We start from the raw sequence: 21,344 nt of genomic DNA, 5'->3' as shown, positions 1-21,344 counted from the left end.
AGTTTGGGCTCTCCACATTGAGGAGCAGTTGCAAAGTGGAGCGGAAGGAGATGCCTGCTGATCAGATGATGCTGGGACCACGTGCATCTTTGCCCCCCCCCCCTCTGTCTTCTCCTTCCCTGCGGATGGGGAAACACAAAGGAACAACCACACCTTCAAACAGATCCTGAACTGGTAGCCTTGTGAAGGGAGGGGAGATTGGACTTCCTTGTCTGCTAGCCCGGTAGGGTAGCCTTGTGAAGGGAGGGGAGATTGGACTTCCTTGTCTGCTAGCCCGGTAGGGTAGGACCCAACCATCACAACAATGGCTGGCCTAGTAATCATGCCAAGTATAAAAAGCAGGAAATCTATGATGGACACCTAAGCCACACCTCCCATTTTATTTTTATTTTTTTTAAAAAAACAAAATTCAGAAGGCAGGACGAACCTGATCTTCCCTTGTCTTCCAATGACGCTCCCGTTGTTGCTGCGTTTGAGTCCATCCACCTTGCCATTGTCCTTTTCTGCTCTTTCCACTTTTTTCCCTCAGCATTGTAGACTTCTCCAGAAGTCTCAATCTTCAAATATGATGTCCAAAGGATGAACATTTGAGCCTGGTCATTTGTGTTTTGAGTTTTCACTCATCCGGTTGATCGTCTCAGTGAACTATTTGTTGGTTCCCTTGGCTATTCCTGGCATTGCCAGCCCACCCACCCAACTTAGTAGCAGAGAAGTCCACGATTGGCAGGTTAGACTGTAGCAGATATACATGTAGCATGCTTGCTCTGCCTCTAAAGCCATCCATTTATGGAGCCTTCCCAGTGAAATTTCCTCAAAGGCCAGATTTTGGCCTGAAATCACCCCTTGCTGATCCATAGTAGGTAAAGCGTATGGAGGGTTTCCACAAGAACAGGTCCTAAAGGGCATTTTGCAAAATGATCTGAATAGAATAGAATGGAATGGAATGGAATATGGAATGGAATGGGGAATAGAATAGAATGGAATGGAATGGAATGGAATAGAATAGAATAGAATAGAATAGAATAGAATAGAATAGAATAGAATAGAATAGAATAGAATAGAATAGAATAGAATAGAATAGAATAGAATAGAATAGAATAGAATAGAATAGAATAGAATAGAATATGGAATGGAATATAGAATAGAATAGAATAGAATAGAATAGAATAGAATATGGAATATGGAATATGGAATATGGAATATGGAATATGGAATATGGAATAGAATAGGGAATAGAATAGAATGGAATGGAATGGAATGGAATGGAATAGAATAGAATAGAATAGAATAGAATAGAATAGAATAGAATAGAATAGAATAGAATAGAATAGAATAGAATAGAATAGAATAGAATAGAATATGGAATATGGAATATGGAATATGGAATATGGAATAGAATAGAATAGAATAGGGAATAGAATAGAATGGAATGGAATGGAATGGAAAGGAAAGGAATGGAATGGAATAGAATAGAATAGAATAGAATAGAATAGAATAGAATAGAATAGAATAGAATAGAATAGAATAGAATAGAATAGAATTAGAATAGAATTAGAATAGAATTAGAATAACAGAGTTGGAAGGGACCTTATAGGTCATCTAATCCAACCCCGTGCCCAAGCAGGAGTCCCTACACCATTTCTGACAGATGGCTCTCCAGTCTCTTCTTGAAAGCCTCCAGTGATGAAGCTCCCACAACATCTGAAGGCAACTTCTGTTCCTTTGGTTGATTGTTCTCACTGTCAGGAAATTTCTCCTTATTTCTAGGTTGAATCTCTCCTTGATCAGTTTCCATCCATTGTTCCTTGCCTGGCCTTCAGGTGCTTTGGAAAATAGGTTGATCCCCTCCTCTCTGTGAGACACCCCCCCCCTCAAATATTGGAACACTGCTATCATTTCTCCCCTGGTCCTCCTCTTCACTAGACTAACCCCTTTTCAGTTTCATGAGCCTAACCTTACTCCAGATGATTTCAAAGTTAATTACGTCCACCAGTCGCTCTTTACTTGGGCTCACCCGGTGTTCTAAATATTGGGCTGCATCCTCTCCAGTTCAGATACGTTGCCAGGAAAGTGGAAGAAGGGAGATTTTTACGCTAGTTTTTTAAAAAAAAAAACCAGAATATTTGTCAACTTGAGCCAGAAGCCCCCCCCCCCACACCGCTTTTGGAGAAGCAAGCGGCCCCATGCAAGTTAAAAAGAGAGAGAGAGAGAGAGAAAGATAAGAGATGTTTTTATTTCCGCCTTCCCCTGACCACGGAAGGAAAATGGATGAGGCTTGATTTGATGAGAAAGCCAAAGCAAGAAAAAAAAAATCATTCCGATTTGCTCTTCTGCTCCAGTTCTTAATAATAATAATAATAATAATAATAATAATAATAATAATAATAATAATAATAATAATAATAATAATAATAATAATAATAATAATAATAATAATAATAATAATGTTGGAAGGGACCTTGGAGGTCATCTAGTCCAACCCCCTGCTCAGGCAGGAAACCTTATACCATTTCAGGCAAATGGCTGTCCAGTCTCTTCTTAAAAACCTCCAGTGTTGGAGCATTCATCGCTTTTGGAGGCAGGTTGTTCCACTGGTTAATTATTCTAACTGTCAGGAAGTTTCTCCTTAGTTCGAGGTTGCTTCTCTCCTTGACTAGTTTCCATCCGTTGCTTCTTGTCCTGCTTTCAGGCGCTTTGGAGAATAGCTTGACTCCCTCTTCTTTGGGGTGGCCCCTGAGATATTGGAACACTGCTATCATGTCACCCCTCACCCTTCTCTTCATTAAACTACACATACCCAATTCCAGCAACCGTTCCCTATATGTTTTAGCCTCCAGCCCCTTCATCCCAGATGGTTTAGGTCAGAAGGATGCTTCAGAGCCCGGAGCTAACCCCATTATTTCCAGGAAGGAAGAAGGAACCGCTGCCCTGCTGGGCTGACTTACTACCTCCTCCCTTCAGTTGGCAGCTTCTCCGCAGCCCTGAAACATTCAGGAGCTGGTTTGTGACCAGGAGGAGGAGCTGGTTGTTCAACAGCCAAAGGCAGGCAGAGACAGACCAAACGGAGTTCTTGCAGCTTTCCTCTCTCAAATCAGTCACAGGTATATCAGATCTGAAGGAGGGTGTGGGGAAGCAGAGGAACTGCAGCTGAGAAGAAGTCCTGCCTTACTGCCCCTGCCACCACCACCACCGCCACCTCCTCAGGTACATCAGAGGAGATCAGAAGAGGAGGACAACGGCTGGGAAAAAGCGGCCGTGTGGAAGAGTTTGGGGTCCAAGATGGAATTGAAACTCTGAGCTGCAGTGGAACAGAAGATCCCGAGAACCTCGCCCTTTCTCCAGCCTAGGTGTCATGTCTGGTAAGGAACATCCCTGTGGAGCTATTGCTCCGAGCAGGAGCTCCACCTTTGGAGATGGGGCAGAAGGGCCAGAGGAGGAGGACAAACATGTCTCACTTTGGATGTTCGCTTAGTGGCTGGCATCCATCGCCTGGTCTCTTGGAACACATCTCTGATCCAGCCAAGGGTGGTTGGGAAAGTGGGAATCTGTCTTACGTTTCTTGGCTCAGCTGATATTTCTGTCCAGCTGGACCGAGCAAAGTAGAGAGTTAAGTTTTAAGTTACCAACTGTTGATACGCAGAATTAAGAATCTGAGTAGATGCCCCTGGTTGTCTCTTCCACCCCCGTTTGCACAATCTGCAGGAATAACTCCAGCCTAATCCAGAGCATCCTCTATCTGGGTTTTAAGAAGTACAGACCTCTGTTTTGAGTTTAGGGCTGTAATTTTCTCTTTTTTTTTAAAAAAAAGTGTATTGTTCTAGGATGTAAAGAGGGCGGCCATGGTGATTAACAACTGGGCAGCAAATTCCCTTCTCCACATTTTACCTTTTACTTTGTCAGGGTATCTGCTCCCTGATCCAACTCTTTCTAATTCTCACCTCTGAACTGCTGTTAAACTCTTTGCAGGCCACGAAGGAACGTTTGACAGAGTTCCTAAATCTGGGGATTGCGCCGGTCTAACAAAAAAAGGCGTTAAAAGCAAATCCTGAGGAAATAAGATCTGAGACACTCTTCAAGAGGGGTTGAAGTTTGAGGGACGTGATCAAAAAGAGAGAGTTTCCAGGGAGTCAGGGAAAAATTTCCACCCCCCCCAGAGAAGATATATATATATATATATATATATTTCTTTTGACATATTTCTGAAACTGACGTTGGAAACCGAGCAGTAACCACGCCTAGCACCTCTACTCACCAAGCCCTGGTAAAGTTAAGAAAAGGAAATAAAGGTAGTCCTCAACCTACAACAGGTCGTTTAGCGACCATTCCAAGTTACAACAGCGCTGGAAAATGGGACACGATCGTTTTTCACAGTTAGGGCTCCTGCTGCATCCTCATAGTCAGGGGATCAAAATTCAGATGCTTGGCAACCGGTTCATACTTATGACGGTTTGCGGGTGTCCCGGGGGTCACGTGGTCCCCTTTTGTGACTTTCTGAAAAGCAAAGTCAGCGGGGGAAGCCACTGTAACAACCGCATTACTAACTTACTGCAGTAATTGACTGGGGCAAGAAAGCTCGTAAAATCGGGCAAAAGTCATTTAACAAACTTCTCGCTTAGCAAGAGAGATTTTGGACCCAGCTTGTAGCCGTAAGACGAGGACTACCTGTATCCCTTTCCAGCTATTGCCATTGTTCTCCCTCTTTTTCCAATCTCAGAAATGACAATTATTTCAGAGAGAGAGAGAGAGAGAGAGAGAGAGAGAGAGAGAGAGAGAGAGAGAGAGAGAGAGAGAGAGAGAGAGAGAGAGAGAGAGAGAGAGAGAGAGAGAGAGAGAGAGAGAGAGAGGGAGAGAGGTCCCACTGACAAGATCACCAGCCTTTTCTCTGCCATTTTTGAGGTTTCACAGGATGCAAAAGCTAAGGAGACGTTCTGCCCTTCAGGTTTAATGAAGAACGTTCTATCTTTTTCCAAGCCAGACCCATTGCTGGCATCCTTTAAAAATGCACTTCAGTCTGCCTTTGTTTATTTCATATCTCATTTTACTTGTCCGCTGCCAGAGAGGAAGGAAAAGAAAAGATCTTTGCATTCCTATCGTTCACGGCCTGTCCCTTAAAAGTCTAGCCAAGTGATTGCGTAGGAAGGTGAGGAATGCAAAAAACGAGAATATTCTGGTCGTATTCAGCTTCTAGCTGCGTTGCTGTTTTCTGATTAGCAATGCAGAGCCAGTGCTGCGTTTTCACAAAACTGTAGCATGAACTTTTACATATAAATCAGCCTGTGCCGTAATCTGCGTGAGTCCACGTTGATGTCTACAGGTCAATTTTAAAATATTAATGCTGACCTTTTCACAGAAAATGGCCAGCCTCACTTCCTGGCCAGATAGATTGCACCCACCAGCAATCCTCCTCCACTTAAAGTCCCTTGAGCATCACACTTACAACCTAGAATCACACAGGTAGGGATGTGCTAGTTGGCCATTGTTTCTCTGAAACAGGCACCTATGTCTAACACAGATAAATCCAACGTCTATTAAAGGGCTATCTGAGAAGGAAATGAACCACTGAATTTTATTGACAGGGTGGGAGATAACAAAACACGGGATGAACTCCAGGCCGGCACCATAAATCAACCGTTGTGTTTTTCCAAGAGGCAAAATATTGCTAATGGCTGCAAAGTGATGCCCGGTTTACCACGTTGATGGCTTGCTAATGTCTCCTCTGGTTGAGTGCTTGTGGCTGAAAATGCTGAACACAGGGAGAAAAAAGGCTGTGAGTGAGTGATGGCAGTTTCATTCTACTATTTCTCCCAGACTGCTCTTTTGTGTTGGGACTACAGACAGGCCAAGAGCCCCAATAGGCCTCCGACAGCCTGCCAAAAACAACAACCCTGGGAGATGTTTGCGTGGTTGAGTCTTCTATTGTTGCCCAAGCTGCTTTGGGGCCAAAGAACCTCATCATGAAAAATGTCAGTGCTGTGGTGTGGGTTCCTTGGACCCCTCTGTTCTGTACCAGCCTGCTACCGGCCTTGCAGAAAAGGCAACCCCTTTACAGACGGCAAGAGGCTGGAATACGTCTGCCAAATTTATTACAAAAACAAACAAGACACGAACCAAGATACCGGAGCTTTGAAACACTATCTGAGCGGTTGCTTTCAGCAAACCAGCCCTCCCCACACAAGTCCTTTATAAAGAGTTCAGGGCGTGGCTTCTCTCTCCCTCCTTCCGAGAAGCCCCATTGCCTTCCTCTGTTTACTCCTACTTGACTGCCTCCTGCGTCGGGCGTCCTTGAACAGGGCCAGCTGTGGGTCATCTTCATCCACACTGTCAGGCTCACACAGCTGGGTCTCCATGGTGACCAAGTGGGAGGGGCCTGCCTGAGGGCTATCATCAGCAAGGTCTTCAACACCCCCCTCCTCCTCTGAGTCGTCCGACCCAACTGCCGAACCCACAGGCTGACCCTGAATCACAACACCCTCCGAGCTGGGTTGTTTTGTGCAGATGTTTCATTAGCCAACTAGCTAACATCAGCCGGGCTAGAAGGGAGGGGATTGGCTCTCTGTTCACTAGATCTTACCTTGTTGGGTCATGAAACATCTGCCAGAAAACAACCAAGCTCAGAGAACACCAAGGACGCCACAGCTAAACCGAGCTACAAATATTCCCTTCTATCAATGCCTTCCAATGCATTTACACGCAGTGCAATCGTGGTGACTCAATGGCTTTGTAACCTCATCCCGGAGACAGCAATGTCCTTCCTTTCCTTTCTTGCTTGAAATGGGGCCGATGTTCATTTTTTCTCCAGGATGTGTGGCAACTTCAGGGGTAGGTAATTGCCAGATGTTACTTCTAAGGAGCCACTTGATTTCCCCCAGGGATCCTCGGGGGATCTCTTTCATTTGGAGAAGGGTTGGGTGTGGACCCTCTTGGAAAGAGGAGCAGTAGGGAGAATGGATGCCCATTATGCACTCCTTCGGTGCGTAGCGCAGCTGGTGATCATGACTGTGACTGCTCTGGCATTTGAACATTTGAGACACAATTCTCTTTATTCGGCCTGTTGGCTCTAGGACAAGAGTCAAGATGGTCCTTTCCAATTAAGTGGAAGGCAGTGGGTGGAGATGTCAAATAGCCCCTGGATAAGAGCTGATGTTGGCCCGAAAGGACCAAGAGAAGTGTGGCATACTTGAAGGAAAATGATGGGAGATAAAGCTGGAGCATTCAGCAGAAAATAAACACCTGCCAGGACATTGGGCAATATGGTTTTTTTTTCCCCTTTGGGAAGTGGGTGTCTTCACTTTCCCCCACCCTTCGATGCATGTGAGTCTTTGTGTACCCAGAACAGGTAGTTGCTGTGGCTGGTGGAGTAGTAGCTGGACTTCTGCTTTTGGTCCTTCTGGGGATAGCCGCCTACCTCTTCTGGAAGAGTAACTATCTCAAGGGCTCTTATGAAGAACTGACCGATCCTGTCACCCCGGTCTTGCAGGAGCCAGATGTTGCTCAATCAACTTCAGTTCCTCCTCAAAATGCCAGGTACTTTTCTGCTGTCTATCATCTACCCTTCAAGGGACCGAGCTGTAGAAGCTCTCTCTGCACCATCAAATTCTTTGGGATCTCCTTCCTTTGCCAGGGATGGGGAATCCAGTCAAGTGTTCTGTACCAGCCTGCTACCGGCCCTGCAGAAAAGGCAGGGACAACCCCTTTTACAAGAAGGCAAGAGGCTGGAATTAAGCCTGCCAAATTTATTAACATAAAAACACAGAGCAAAGAGAGCAAACACGAACCATGAAACAGGAGCTTTTCAAGCGGTTGCCTTCAGCAAACCAGCCCTCCCACGCATTCCCCTTTTAAACAGTTCAGGGCGTGGCTTCTCTCTGCCTCCTTCCGAGGTGCCCCATTGCCTTCCTCTGTTTACTCCTGATTGACTGCCTCCTGCATCGGGCGTCCTTGAACAGGGCCAGCTGTGGGTCATCTTCATCCACGCTGTCAGGCTCACACAGCTGGGTCTGCGTCGTGACCAGGTGGGAGGGGCCTGGCTGAGGGCTCTGTGGAGCCTCAATATTATTCTCAGCAAGCTCTTCAACACCCCCCTCCTCCTCCTCTGAGTCGTCCGACCCAACTGCCGAACCCACAGGCTGACCCTGAATCACAACATCAAGTCTTAAGTGGGTCACCTCAGCGGGCCAGGATTTGGGGAAGGACAATCAACCCTGGGACTCCGAGGCCTCCCTTGAACACTCAAATTCCGTTCTTCTCTACCGAGTAGCCAAAGAAATGCACAAAAATAATGCAGGTATTTAAGACCCCAAACCCAAGGATTCCAAAAATCAAAGAATTACCATCAACAAATGAAATGAACAGCAGACATTTTGCTCTGTGCCAAGCTCAGCTTTTCCCAGTCTGCATAATAACAGCGTGAACAATAAAATAAGCACGAACAACTTAAAGGCACATCACATTAAGAGAGAGAGAGAGACGGAGAGTTTCAACGGATTTTTTTTTCCTTTGAAGAGCTGGGGAAAACTCTTCCTTCTAATTACTAGCTAATTGGAGACAGAAGATATTCCAGGAAAGATAATAAAGAGGGAGGGAACTGGGTAAACTGGGAGAAGAACCCTAGAATTTGTATCAGCCCTGGGGCAGAATGTACACAACCGGTTCCTATCAAGGTCCCAACCATTTATTTCAAACCTTTGCATTGATCCGCCATTAAAAGGATGTTGAAGCATCTTTTGACAGCCGTGCTTTGTAATTAAAATATCTAAGCGGACAAAATGCAGATTTTTTTCAGAGCACGCTGTCTATTCTTATCATTAGATTTAAGTTATCTTTAGATTAATTAATTTCCCTAGGGTGGTTGAAGAGAAATGAAAGCAAGATGTGTCACGTTTCAGAATCTGCTTGTCCTGGGATGATACTCAAAAGTAATTTAGCCATGATTTGTAGTAACCTTCTTTGGGCAATGTTGTGGTTAAAGTTGGGTTTCAATCCAAAACCATCTTTCCACCGAAAAATTTAAATCTCCTGGATTTATCTCTTTTTTTTCCAAATTAAAATAAGGCCAAAAAGTAAAGAAGACTTGGCTTTCTGCCTGTTACTTTTTCTCCTTTTATTGGTTTTTTTTTCTCACTGTTCCTCCTCCTCCTCCTCCTCCTCCTCCTCCTCCTCCTCCTCCTCCTGCTCCTCCTCCTCCTCCTCCTCCTTTTTCTGCATTTCCATTGAAAGAGAGGTAGTTTATTCCTGTTCCGTGATTGGAATCCTGTCTTACCCACTCAGTTAGTTGCCAAGTTTTTTAATCAGCAACTGTTGTCTGAAAAAAGACTTAAGCTGTTCCAATCTTGAAATCTTACCCTTCCATCTTAATTTTAGGTTGTCTATTTGGTCTTGTTTGGTCAGACCTACCCTGGTGGTTTTATTGCTCTTATTTTGTCCAGAACCGCTTTTACGGGCTGTTTATTATTATTTTTTTAACTGTCGCAGCTACTTTGCCGGCCGCTGACTGTAAATAAGTACGATTAGGAGAAGAAAATGTAATTCTAGAAAAAGGGCTGGGACGCAACAAGCTTGATCCAATTAATGTCAAACGCCCTTTTAAGTCCCTTTGATTTCAGCGGGGGGGGGGGGCGGATTTAAGCTCCAATTTCTTCCCCTTCGTTTAAAAGCGTTCCAGATATTTCAACCTGGCCTGCGGCTGTTTTCAGAGCAGTTTAGATTTCTGATATTGGTTTTTTGTTGTTGTTGTTGTTGTTGGTCTCTTTAATGTAACTCAATGCTGTGTTTGCCTTTGGACAGAGCCAAGAGTGTTCCTTTCATTGTCCCACCCAAATTTCACCGACAAGGGTGGACCGATACGCTGAACGGAGAACAAATTCAAGAGGAGAACGAGCTTTATGTTACTCCAGATTCTGCGCCCCGGTCCTCTTTCCACTCTTTAGGTAGGTTGGCATCATTTCGGCAGCTAAAATGCCAGGCATCGGGTTTTGCCCCCAAATCCCGCTTCAGTCTTAAGCAGGGCTTTTTTTTTGTCATAGAACGCCCAGAACGGAGTTCCGGCACCTTTTTTGGATGGAACCTTGTAGGATAGGCAAGGCGGGTTGTATGACATGTGTGAGTTCTGGCACCTTTTTCTTTTACAAAAAAAGCACTCGTCTTAAGTTCAGTAAACATTGCTATTGCCTGGCTGTTTCAAGAAAAGTCCTTTCCTGTTTAAATCAAATAAGTTTCCTGCCAGGCTGCACAAACAAATATATCTTCCAGAAACAGGGGAGGAAAATTACTAAAATTGTTAAGGGTCAGGACCTATTTTGCTGGTGCGAACTGGTTCAGGATCCATTTCCTGTATTTCCAGTGTTAACTCAAAATGCCGTACGTGGATGTTTGTCCCAGACCTGGATTGGCTTCAGAGCTACGTGATCCCACAGAAATTTGTCTTCTTTAGATCCAAGTTTAAGTTTATAATAGTTGATTAGGAAAGACAATGGGTGTGAGTTTTCAACAAGTGCCCCAAAACTTTGCAAAATTTTATTTATTTTTATTTAGAAGATTTACATGGCTGCCACTTGCTCTCCCTCTGGGTGGCTTACAAACAATAAAAATCCAGTATAAAAGAATAATAATAATAAAAATAACCTCACCCCCACCCCCAGCAACAACACACAGTCAAATAAGCTACTTGATAATCTGCGGGGGGGGGTAATTTTTCATGGTGGAAACACTAATCTTATCACGGTTGAGTCGAAGAGGTTTTGTAGCTTCACTTTACGGTCTGCATGTTGGTTTGGTCAAATGAAGAGAAGGAATGTTCTCTGGTGGCAAGGGTAGGCCACCTTGGCTCTTTTATTTTGTTGTTGTTAGTTGCGAAGTCGTGTCCGACCCATCGCGACCCTATGGACAATGTTCCTCCAGGCTTTCCTGTCCTTTACCATCTTCTGGAGTCCATTTAAGCTCACGCCTACTGCTTCAGTGACTCCATCCAGCCACCTCATTCTCTGTCGTCCCCTTCTTCTATTGCCCTCAATCTTTCCCAGCATTAGGCTCTTCTCCAGTGAGTCCTTCCTCCTCATTAGGTGGCCAAAGTATTTGTGGACATCAACTCCAAGAATTCCTGAGCCAGCGTGGGGAAACTATGGCTCCTTCATGACTTGCGGACTTCAACTCCCAGAATTCCTGAGCCAGCGTGGGGGAACTATGGCCCCTTCATGACTTGCGGACTTCAACTCCCAGAATTCCTGAGCCAGCGTGGGGGAACTATGGCACCTTCATGACTTGTGGACTTCAACTCCCAGAATTCCTGAGCTGGCATGGCTCAGTTTGGAAACCTCTCCCTTTCCCCTCAGCGTGGCTGGCTCAGGAAATCTGGGAGCTGTTCTGTACCAGCCTACTACCAGCCCTGCAAAAAAGGCAGGGACAACCCCTTTACAAAAGGCAAGAGGCTGGAACTAAGCCTGCCAAATTTACTAACATAAAACAGAGCAGACAGAGCAAAGAGAGCAAACACGAACCATGAAACAGGAGCTATTCAAATGGTTGCCTTCAGCAAACCAGCCCTCCCACACATTCCCCTTTTAAACAGTTCAAGGCGTGGCTTCTCTCTGCCTCCTTCCGAGGTGCCCCATTGCCTTCCTCTGTTTACTCCTGATTGACTGCCTCCTGCGTCGGGCGTCCTTGAACAGGGCCAGCTGTGGGTCATCTTCATCCACGCTGTCAGGCTCACACAGCTGGGTCTGCATCGTGACCAGATGGGAGGGGCCTGGCTGAGGGCTCTGCGGAGCCTCAATACTATCCTCAGCAAGCTCTCCAACACCCCCCTCCTCCTCCTCTGAATCATCCGACCCAACTGCCGAACCCACAGGCTGACCCTGAATCACAACAGGAGTTGAAGTCCACAAGTCATAAAAGAGCCATGGTTGCCTACCCCTTCCTGGTGGCATAGGGTGCATTGCTGGCTTTGCAGCCCTCCCTCTGCTTCATTGGAGCAGAAGCACACATGGAGATTTGCAGCATAATCCCGCTAAGTTCAGAAGTATATCCTGATGAGACCAACAAGTTTAAAGTGATGTCCTAATTAAGGGATTGAAGGAGAGAACGCAACTGTCTGATTTGTTCTCCTGAATTCTTTCATTTAGATGTCTGTGGAGATTCTCAAGCCATCCAGGTCCTGGTTGTCCCAAAGGTGGCTTTTCAAGGGGTAACTGGACTCGCTTGGTTTTTTTTTCCTTGAAGACATTTCGCTTCTCATCCAAGAAGCTTCTTCTTGGAGAAGGTTCTTGGATGAGAAGCGAAATGTCTTCAAGGAAAAACAAAGGAAGTCCAGTTGCCCCTTGAAAAAAAAATCTTTCATTGAGATTTCAGTAAGTTGCCCTTGAGGTTTGCTTTGAAATTTATAACCCAGCTGATCTTGAAGTCTGTATGTCTGAATTCATAGGTAAGGTAAAGGTAAAGGTTCCCCCGCACATGCGTGCTAGTTCTTTCCAACTCTAGGGGCCGGTGCTCATCTCCGTTTCAAAGCCGAAGAGCCAGCGCTTGTCCGAGGACGTCTCCATGGTCATGTGGCCGGCATGACTAGACGCCAAAGGCACACGGAATGCTGTTACCTTCCCACCACAGTGGTCCCTATTTTTCTACTTGCATTTTTACATGCTTTCGAACTGCTAGGTTGGCAGAAGCTGAGACGAGTAACAGGCGCTCACTCTGTTACGCGGCACTCGGGATTCGACCCGCCAAACTGCCGACCTTCTGATCGACAAGCTCAGCGTCCTAACCCACTGAGCCACTGTGTCCCTATGCTGAATTCATACTGCTAGTCTAAATAATTGTGCAAACAAAAGGAACCAGATTTCCCCAGATGAACATCTTCCAGATGCAACAAATTGTCCTGTCTGTTGACCAAGATAATTCTTTTTTTATTTCTTATTTGAGAATACATGAGTATAGCTTTTAGTTTCATATTTATTGTGGTCATTGACCAGTACACTACATAAACATCGTACAATACTAAAAAACAACACTAGAACCGATATACCGTAGTTAGCATGGGTGAGTTTGGGAAGACACAGGTTGTTTGAAAGTTGTCAAGTTAATCCCAAGATTTGTGACGACTTTCCAAGTACCGCTGTGCAATTTTAAGAGAGAGACCCTGGACATCCAAAAATGCACTTTTAAATAATGAAAAAAGGTTAAATAAAACCTTTAAACGGTTGGGATTCTATGTGATAACACAGAAATATTGTGTGTATGAGACATAGCTGCTTTTAATGAATGAATTAAGGGTCCATTGTAGTTGGATGATTTAACAAGAAATAAAATTTTTATTTTAGGATTCATTGATTATCTGCTGTGGATTTTATAAATTAATTCCGCTGGACCAGGTTACGTTTAAGAGGTGATATGAAGTAACATTCAGGTTCTGTCTTGTGAAAACTTGATCCAGATCTCAGCTGCAGATTTATTATATTACCATTGATTGAAATGCATGGATTGTTGTTGTTTGTTGCAAAGTCGTGCCTGACCCCTCGCGACCCCATGGACAACGTTCCTCCAGGCCTTCCTGTCCTCTACCATCTTCTGGAGTCCATTTAAGCTCATGCCTACTGCTTCAGTGACTCCATCCACCCACCTCCCTCTCTGTCGTCCCCTTCTTCTCTTGCCCTCAACCTTTCCCAGCATTAGGCTCTTCTCCAGTGAGTCCTTCCAAAGTATTTGATTTTCAACGTAAGGATCTGGCCTTCTAAAGAGTCAGGGTTGATCTCCTCTAGGATGGACCGGTTTGATCGCCTTGCAATCCAAGGGACTCGCAGGAGTCTTCTCCAGCACCATGGTTCAAAGGCATGGATGGTCCACAGTAAATACGGTAGAAACAATTAGGTTTTAAACGTGTTTACCCACTTCGTGTTTTGAACTCAGCGAGGTTGGCCGTTTCCTTTCTCTCCTGAAGCTGGAGCTTACCGTGGAGGGACCATCAATCCGGAACTCTACCGGTCTCCTGAAGATGAGAGTGAGACGGACTTCCCAGAAGGAAATATTGGCCGGCTTTGGTTCTCTGTGGAATATGAGAAAGAGTCGGAAAGGCTCCTAGTCTCCTTGATTAAAGCTCGAAAGTTGCAGCCTCCCTCTGCTTCCTGCAACCCCTTGGTGAAGATCTACCTGCTCCCGGATGAGAGGCGTTACTTGCAGTCCAAAATGAAACGCAAAAATCTCAACCCTCAGTTTGACGAGGATTTTGTTTTCCAGGTAAGCACCGCTGAAGATGAGCTTGATCACCATCATCCAGCTGTGGGAAGCTGACAGCCTGGAAATATCCACTGTGGTGGGGTCCTTGGCTGCTCTCTGATCTTGGTTGTTTTCTTGCAGACATTACATTGCCCAGATGTCAACGCTCCTAACATTGGATGTTTTCGCTTTGACAATAGGTGGAGATGCAAACATTTTCCTTCTTATGTTTTACTCTTAAGAGTTAGAGTTAGATGATACTGGGAGGGGGAGGAATGTGCATGAGAGTTTAGCTAGACATAACAATACTAAACCTAGTGTGTGAACCAAGGTTATGGAAATAAGAGACAATAGGAGTTTCATCTGTCGGAACCATGGCACCAACTAGGTAATGTCATCAATGTTACAAGAGAATGGGGTTTGTGGGGAGGACGAGGAAGAGGAAGGGGAGGGGGGAGGGGAGGAGAACTGTGGGGGTGGTCTCTGTGATGGGTTGTTTTCTTGTAGACATTTCATTACCCAAGTGGGTAAAATCTTCAGAGGTAGAAGGGGCTGTAGTTTGCTCTTTATTTATATATGTGGCTCGCCCTGTGAGTGTTGGTAGAGTGTTGTTTTCTTCTTGGTAATTCCTTGATCGGATTCAGGTCCAGGTTTTCAGCCAGCCAGTCACAACAGCCCCCAAACAATCCTCCAGACCTTACCGCTCCCAAACGTTGAGCTAGGAGTGACCAACTGCTTGAAAGACCGTTCTCACTTCAGGGCAGACAGTTGAGTTGTTGGATCCGGTGCTCCCTTATCCTTCATGAAAGCTTGGAAAGTCTCCTGAGCAGGATGAAGCTGTACGCATGCCCAGAATTAAAGCGAAGAAAGTTCGGAGCCATCTGCTCTACCCTGAAGATCCCAGATTATCTTGGCCTGCCTCACGTTCGGAGTTGTGGGTCAGATTCATCCCAACTGCTTTTTCTACCCCTTCTGTGCTTCCTTCTCTCTAGATTTCAAGCACTGTTTTATTTCAGAGGACACTGAAGTTCTGCGTCTACCATGTCGATAAGCAGAAGAAACACATCCACCTTGGCCAGGTTACCTTCCCACTGAAAAATGAAACTTTGGCTGAAGATGGAAAAGTTGTCGTCTGGAGAGATTTGGAACCAGATAACCTGGAGGTAAGCAACGAATGAAACGTTAAATTCATTAGATGAATAAGCACAGAGTTCGATTTTGGGATTTGTTTTTGTTTTTGTTTTTTGCAAGCAATGAACTTGACGTTGGCTACAATTCACAGGTTACTTAACTTCCTCTTGTGAGTGTGTTTGATTTAGCGCAGTCTGTGAAATTGCTCGTTTCGTGTGTGAGAAACTGCTATTTTATAGTTTGGGAGAGCTGTGGGTTCACCGAGAATGTTGGCAGGGATGACAAAAATTAGCTGAGGCTGTTTTTCTTTTGGTTTGTTGGGACCTTTTGAAGGAAGCTCTTTGCTTTCTAAGCTATGCTAAGTCCGTGTTGAGAGCTATGTACAAGGATTGAGGATGTCCTTTTCAAAATGGTGAAGATTTGTGCCGTATATATTTTTTGGCAATAGCGGAAATTATCTGGGAATACACATAAGGGAAGAGAGGATCAAATTAAGTCCTGATATCTAAAACGAGGTACTTCTGACTTGTGTTCAAACTAAACCTTGATGTGTTCTTCAAAAAACCCTGGCTTAGCATTATGTGTGACTATAACCAGCATCAGATTGGGTGAGCCAAGAAAATCTTATGGATCCTATTTACCTTCTTCCCTCTTGTCAGACAAACAGGAGAAATTTGTTGAGGAAAGGAATCAGATGTTGCTGATGTCGCAGGACATTTCTTATTTCAAGTTGAGCATCCACCAACATCTGGGGTGGATGGAGGAGGAGAATTAATTACAGACTCATTAGCTCTGCCCTTTCTAGTTTAGCCATCCCACTAATTGGAGTGAATAAGAGTTCAAGTCGTGGATATTAAGATAAAGAGAGAGGAAATATTTGATGCTGAAATAAGAGAAAATTTGGTCGCTAAATTTAAGACCTTTGGAAACTAATAGAAAATAAGAATGTTATGTTGTTTTATTAATTAGTTGATGTAAGATGGTGAGAAATACAATATATTCAAATAGATAAAATATGGATTCTGACTATTAGACTTTGTGATGTACTGGGATAATGGGAACTTTGATTACTTAAAACTTGGAAACTAGAAATATTAAATGTTGTTAAATGTTAATGGAAAATTAAAAAATGGGGAAAACCAAGTAGGACATTGATTGTCTATAAAGACTGAATGTTAAAATAATAAGGATGTGTATAAACCAATTTTTTTTTATAAATGTAAGAACGTCATTTTTATCTAATTGATTTAACAAGAATTGCATTAGTTTAAAAAAGAGACAGTAAATACTAAGGGGCAAAGAGAGGAAAAATTTAATATAATAGCTCAAGGCTTGCACTAAAGTTATTTATATGTCATTGCATTATCGATTAACCCAGCCGCCACACGGCTCTTCAAATACTTAAATGTAAAATTAGAAAATCAATAAAACATTATTATTATTTAAAAAAAATAGAGTTCAAGTAGTGGAAGAAATAATATTTGTTCAAGATTTCTGACCCGTGTCTTTTCCTGCCTCTTCCAAGCCACCGTCTGAACATGGCGATCTCCAGTTCTCCCTCAGCTACAATGGCTATCTGGCACGCCTCACGGTGGTGGTGCTGAGGGCGCGAGGTTTAAAGGTCCAGAATGAGCGAAACGGCGTTGGTCAGTAGGGGGATATCTACAACTATTTTGCTTTGTTTCTTTTCTTCCTTCCAAGTCAATTTTGTAGGAATAGTTTTGTCTTGTTTGTGACCGTATTCTGAATGATAAGCCAGATGACAACTTCTAATCATCAACTGGAAAATTGACTAAGCTGGCACCTTCATTCTTCATCCGTGAGAGGAAAGCGGGCAAAAGCTAAATTAAATTCAAATTAAATGTTTGGACATGAATTCCACATCTCAGTTTGGGGTCTAAATGGCTACCCTCTCTGGATTATGAAACTCCAGACCACCAGGTGGCAGGATTGAGATATAGTTCTTGTTTCTCTTTGCTGCCACCCAGTGGCCATTCAGAAATTTGCAGCAGCCTAGAGTAAATTAAAGTTACTCCTCCGTGTACAGAACTTTAGGCCAAAATTCCCTGTTTCAAAAACTATTTATTCTCCATATCAAGCAATTTCATCCCCAAAGATTTTTCTCGAGACTCGGTGTTGTATGTCCTCTAAATATTCTCAGGAGATTTCAATATTTGCTTAATATTCTATCTGTATTTGACATCTCATGATCTTACGCTGCAGTATTTGACATTTGCTATTTATCAATTGGTGTGTAAACTTACACTACAATACACCAGTCTATTAAAAATGGACAAATGGGGATTTAAGACGGCATTAATAATCCTTCACATTTTATATACCCTTAATCCTCTCTTTCCCATGGCACCCCAAGTTGGCAACGTATTGAGGCATTATAAAGAAAGGGGTACCGATTGTGGTTAAAAAAAAAAGTCAAATTGGCAAATACAGCAGTGCAATCAAAACTCTTTTCATGTGTGTTGCATGCATGATGCAGATAAGACAGTCAGGGCACTGATCACACCATTGTGGTCGCCATCTTGATTTTGATTGACACTAATCCACCATGCAGGAGTGAGATTGGTGCTAATTCCCCCTACCTTGATAGCTTCGTGCTTACGCTGTGAACAAAAGTTCTCAACTACAGGTGACTTCCCTCTCTTAGAACTATTTTCAAGACCTTGTGAAAAACTTCTCCAAGGTCAGATAGTTGGTATTTTGTGAATCAACAAATCACTGCTTCCTGGTGCCCTGATTTTTGGGTCTTGGCTTTCTCCTGCAGTCCTAACAGGATCTCTAGGAGGTTTAATACATTCATTTTGCAAGGACCTCACTCCCAACTTGCTAAAATAAAAGAAATATGAACCATTTCAGCTCCAGAGAAATTTAGAATTAGAATTAGAATAGCAAGAGTTGGAAGGGACCTTGTAGGTCATCTAGTCCAACTCCTCCAAACAAACCAGGAGACCCTACGCCATTTATGACACATGGCAATCCAGTCTCTTTTTGAAAACGTCTAGTGATGAAGCTCCTACAACATCTGAAGGCAACTTCTGTTCCATTGGTTGATTGTTACTATAGCTTTTGGAGGCTAAAGAAAAAAAAGAATGGAAAAGTTGTGTATTCCTGCCCCTCTATATATCTGAAGTGAGAAGAGATCACAGTCACACTGTCTGGCTGAATTTAAATAATATAGAATAGCATTGGAAGGGTCCTGATATCAAAACTATGCATTTTGGCTTTCTGATAAGGCAGGGGTCTTGAAACTTGGCCCTTTTATGACTTGTGGACTTCAACTCCCAGAATTCCTCAGCCAACGTGCCTGGCTGAGGAATCCTGGGAGTTGAAGTCCACAAGTCATAAAAGGGCCAAGTTTGAAGAGCCCTGTGATAAGGCATTAGAAGATGGTAAACTCAAAAGTATTCGAAGTGCAAGACTTTCCTATTAGATGTTTGAGCAGCATACATTGGATATTGACCAAACTTTGTTTTGGATATATCTATATCTACTTTGCAACAAGATCAAATTTCCCATATCCATGCTTATGTTGCTGGAAAATGTGGAGCATTGTTGGAGGTGCAATCCCTAAAATTTAAATTTGAATTACATTTTGTGTTGCATTCTCCCAAAGTGTCACTTTGGAGCTTGCGTTCCGAGTATTGTTTCCAACCTCATCCTTTTGTTCCAGGCGTGTGCGTCAGAGTGTCGCTAATGCACCACAACCAGCTCATCAAAAGCAAAAGGACCACAGCCATTGTGGGATCCTCCAATCCGTTGTACAATGAGACTTTTAGCTTCAAGGTGGACCAGCTGGACCTCGATGCAACCAGCCTCAACATGACTGTTCTCCAAGGAGACGGTAAGTAGCCCATGATCTTACTTCCAAGAATCTTGGTGATTTGTGTTTTCGCCCTGATCTTTTATTTAATCCTAATGATTTTGGTGGCTTTTGTTTAGAGACGTCCTCACTGGGCTGCGTGATTGTGGGGCCCTTCATGTACACCCGGGGGAAGGAACTCGAACACTGGAACGAGATGATGAATAAACCAAAGGAGCTGGTCAAAAGATGGCATGCGCTATTGCTTAGCAGCTGAAAACTCATACAACAGCTTCTACCTCCATGGTGGCTCCATCTGAGGTAAATTCCGATTCTATTCATCAGAGAAGTTCTGGGTCTCGCTGATCAAAAGACAAGGGGCAAACTTTCTTGAAGAGGCCGGATCTCCTGCTAGTAGATTATCTCACATTACCCACTGAATGAAAACGGAGAAGATTTTTTGATCCTAAAAATGAGAAGACCCCGTCAATCACGAGAAACGTGTACCGGATGTATCGTTCCTTTTATGGTAACTGACAAATTTGATGCCTTAACCCCAAAGTTCTGTGAATTAGTAGAATATTTCAGTATAATTCAGAGCTGAAATTAAGGGGGTTAAGAGTATCTATGTCAGGGCGGCTGCTTTAACCCCGGATAAATGTCAGTTTATGAAATGACCGCCTACAAAAGGGACTCTTCCAAAATAATATTGCAGCGTTCCTGTTGAAAGCATGACTAATTGAACTAAACGGAATAAAAACACTTTTAGTTCATTTTAGTCATTTATTTATTTAGTCCCGACTCAAGAGTAGTGGCTCTGTGGTTAAGATGGCTAAGACTCTCTGCTTGTCAACTGGAAAAGCCAGGGCAGCCCTGGTTCGAGACCCTGGCTCCATGCGACAGGGTGAGCTCCCGTTCCTTGCTCAGCTGCTGCAAGTTAGCAGTGTGAAAGCATAGAAATGCGAGTAGATAAATAGGCACCACTTTGATGGAAAGGCAATAGCACTCCAAGATGTCGTGCTGGCTTCAGGACCTGGGAAATGTCTTCGGAAGTGCTGGCTCAATGGCTCTGAAACGGAGATGAGCACCAATCGCTAGACTCAGCAACAACTAGTTGAGTAAAATCTTCCTCCCTCCCGTTGGAAATCTGCCGTCTAGAATATTTCCACGGCTTCTTTATTGTTCATCTTGGGAACAGGCTTGTAAGATCTCATGCAGGAGTCCAGTGATTATCAGTGAAGAACCGAATCGCCTTGCAGAATCAGAAGGAAGGGTCAGCTAGTTGCTTTAGTGAGCATAAATATTCAAGCTATCTTCTTGGTGAAGAATGGTTGCAGGAATTGGGTATCTCTAGTGTAATGAAAATAAGTGCTAGGGGTAATATGATAGCAGTCATCCAGTATCTAAGGCAGGGGTCCTCAACCCCTGGTCCGTGGCATGTCAGCAAAGCCCCATCCGTGGGATGCAGGCAGCACACGAAACCACGTACCCTCCACTCTGTGGAAAAACCTCTCTCCATGGAACCGGTCCATGGTGCTCAAAAGGTTGGGACTTCTGACCTAAGGGATAGCCACAAAGAAGAGGAGGTCAACCTATTCTCCAAAGCACCTGAAGGCAGAACAAGAAGCAACGGGTGGAAATTAATCAAGGAGAGAAGCAACCTAGAACTAAGGAGAAATTTCCTGGCAGGACAATTAATTAGTGGAACGACTTGCCTTCAGAAGTTGCGGATGCTTCATCGCTGGAGGTTTTTAAGAGACTGGATGGTTGTTGTCTGAAATGGTACAGGGTTTCCTGCTTGAGAAGGGGCTGGACTAGAAGACCTTCAAAGTCCCTCCCAACTCTCGTTATTCTGAAATTTCCATGGACTTCCCCTGCTTACTATCGACAGTAGAAATGGACACTCGGATTTCCATTATGGGGTTCTCAGAAAAGTTGATTCTGCATTAAAAGAGAGTTTAATCCTTTAGTCCAGGGGTAGGCAACCTCGGCTCTTTTATGACTCATGGACTTCAACTCCCAGAATTCCTGAGTCAGCATAGCTGACACAGGAATTCTGGGAGTTGAAATCCATGAGTCATAAAAGAGCCGAGGTTGCCTACTCCTGCTTTAGTCCTTTCAATAGAGGACATTTTTGCACTACATGAGTTATTTCTCTTCCCTTAGGAACAATTAGCGAATTGTTGCTAAGGGAAAT

The 21,344-nt window shown here is 43.9% G+C and overlaps 1 protein-coding gene across 1 annotated transcript; it reads left to right on the top strand.

Moving 5' to 3' along the window:
* The first annotated feature begins 3,119 nt into the window (after nt 1-3,119).
* On the top strand, nt 3,120-19,612 carry LOC308669178 (synaptotagmin-15-like). Its single transcript, XM_081329746.1, has 8 exons — nt 3,120-3,359; nt 7,332-7,524; nt 9,784-9,926; nt 13,925-14,220; nt 15,192-15,362; nt 16,856-16,976; nt 19,019-19,189; nt 19,288-19,612. The coding sequence occupies exons 1-8, from the start codon at nt 3,353-3,355 to the stop codon at nt 19,422-19,424; spliced, it is 1,239 nt and encodes a 412-aa protein (XP_081185872.1). The 5' UTR covers nt 3,120-3,352; the 3' UTR covers nt 19,425-19,612.
* The last annotated feature ends 1,732 nt before the right edge of the window (nt 19,613-21,344 follow it).

Source organism: Vipera berus (assembly GCF_964194415.1).
Source record: "Vipera berus genome assembly, chromosome: 5".
Classification (NCBI taxonomy): Eukaryota; Metazoa; Chordata; class Lepidosauria; order Squamata; family Viperidae; genus Vipera; species Vipera berus.
This window is presented reverse-complemented; position numbering and strand designations above follow the sequence as displayed.

Coding starts and splice junctions, on each gene's coding strand:
- LOC308669178 (XM_081329746.1), top strand. Junction 7,525..9,783: donor GTTCCTCCTCAAAATGCCAG/GTACTTTTCTGC, acceptor GCCTTTGGACAG/AGCCAAGAGTGTTCCTTTCA. Junction 9,927..13,924: donor GTCCTCTTTCCACTCTTTAG/GTAGGTTGGCAT, acceptor TCTCTCCTGAAG/CTGGAGCTTACCGTGGAGGG.